The sequence below is a fragment of the Rhinoderma darwinii genome, chromosome 4 (assembly GCF_050947455.1).
Source record: "Rhinoderma darwinii isolate aRhiDar2 chromosome 4, aRhiDar2.hap1, whole genome shotgun sequence".
Taxonomy (NCBI): Eukaryota; Metazoa; Chordata; class Amphibia; order Anura; family Rhinodermatidae; genus Rhinoderma; species Rhinoderma darwinii.
Window position 1 is genome coordinate 402,310,056 of NC_134690.1, and position 1,025 is coordinate 402,311,080.

Genomic DNA, 1,025 nt, shown 5'->3' on the forward strand with positions numbered 1-1,025 from the left:
GAATGCCTCCAGCCTCTGCCTGATGACACTGTGTCAGATCTATGAGTATCATGCTCCACCCCAGTCACCTCCCCTCCCAGGGAGGATTCTAGGGGATTTATGCAACAGTTCAAACAACAGTTATCTGTAGTTTTTGAATATGTCAAATCATCACACCATGATAAAAGGGCCAGACGCTCTTCCTCTCCACCTCCTCAATACCAGGAAGATTCCTCCTCAGCAGGAGGGTCAGATTCAGAGGTGGTCTCTGACTCCCCAGACTCTGATGACCCTGAAGATTGTTATATCCTGAGTAAGCATAAGCTCCATGATCTCCTCAGAGCTTTGAAGGATACATTGGAGACGGGGAAAGAGGTTGAGCATAAACCTAAAAAGGACAGACTGTTCTATTTTCACGTTACCAAGGGGATAAATTTTCCCAGCTATCCTGTCCTCATGGAATGGATGAAACAGGATTGGGATAAGCCTGAGAGGAAGTCTGAACTGGGCTCCCAGTACAAAAACCTCTACAGACTGGATAAAGCTGGCTCCAAAAATTGGGAGAATGTACCAAAACTGGATTTGCCAGTGGTTATATTGGCAAAGATACGTTTTTCCATCTGATGAATCAGCCCTGCTGAAAGACACTATGGACCGCAAAGCGGATTCCCTTCTGAAGAAGGTGTATACCTCAGCAGTGGGCTCGTGCAAAGCCTCCTTGTCTTCAGTAGCGGTGGCTATGGCACTCCGAGTCTGGTTAAGCCACCTATCAAGGGATCTAGAAGATGGAGTCCCAAGGGCAGAAATTCTCCAGTCCCGCCCAGTAATCAAGTCAGCTTCGGAGCTCCTCTGTGACTCCCATGATAACATGAAATGTGCATCTAAGGCCTTGTCCCTATTGAATGCGGCCAGGAGGGCTCATTGGCTTAAATTATGGTCAGGGGATAATCTCTCTAAAAATTATTATTGTGGCCTCCCTTTCCAGACAGAATCTCTGGTCCCCAACTAACGGATATCTTGAATTCCTTAGGGGAAGGCAAAGGGGC

At 47.2% G+C, this 1,025-nt stretch overlaps 1 protein-coding gene across 1 annotated transcript in view; it reads left to right on the plus strand.

Moving 5' to 3' along the window:
- The window catches only part of SUPT7L (SPT7 like, STAGA complex subunit gamma), a 10,948-nt gene extending 10,345 nt beyond the window's left edge, over positions 1–603 (plus strand). Inside the window, exon 4 of the mRNA XM_075863771.1 lies at positions 65–603. Coding sequence (XP_075719886.1) covers positions 65–603 — 539 coding nt within the window. The remainder of the gene's footprint in view (positions 1–64) is intronic.
- Positions 604–1,025: the final 422 nt, after the last annotated feature.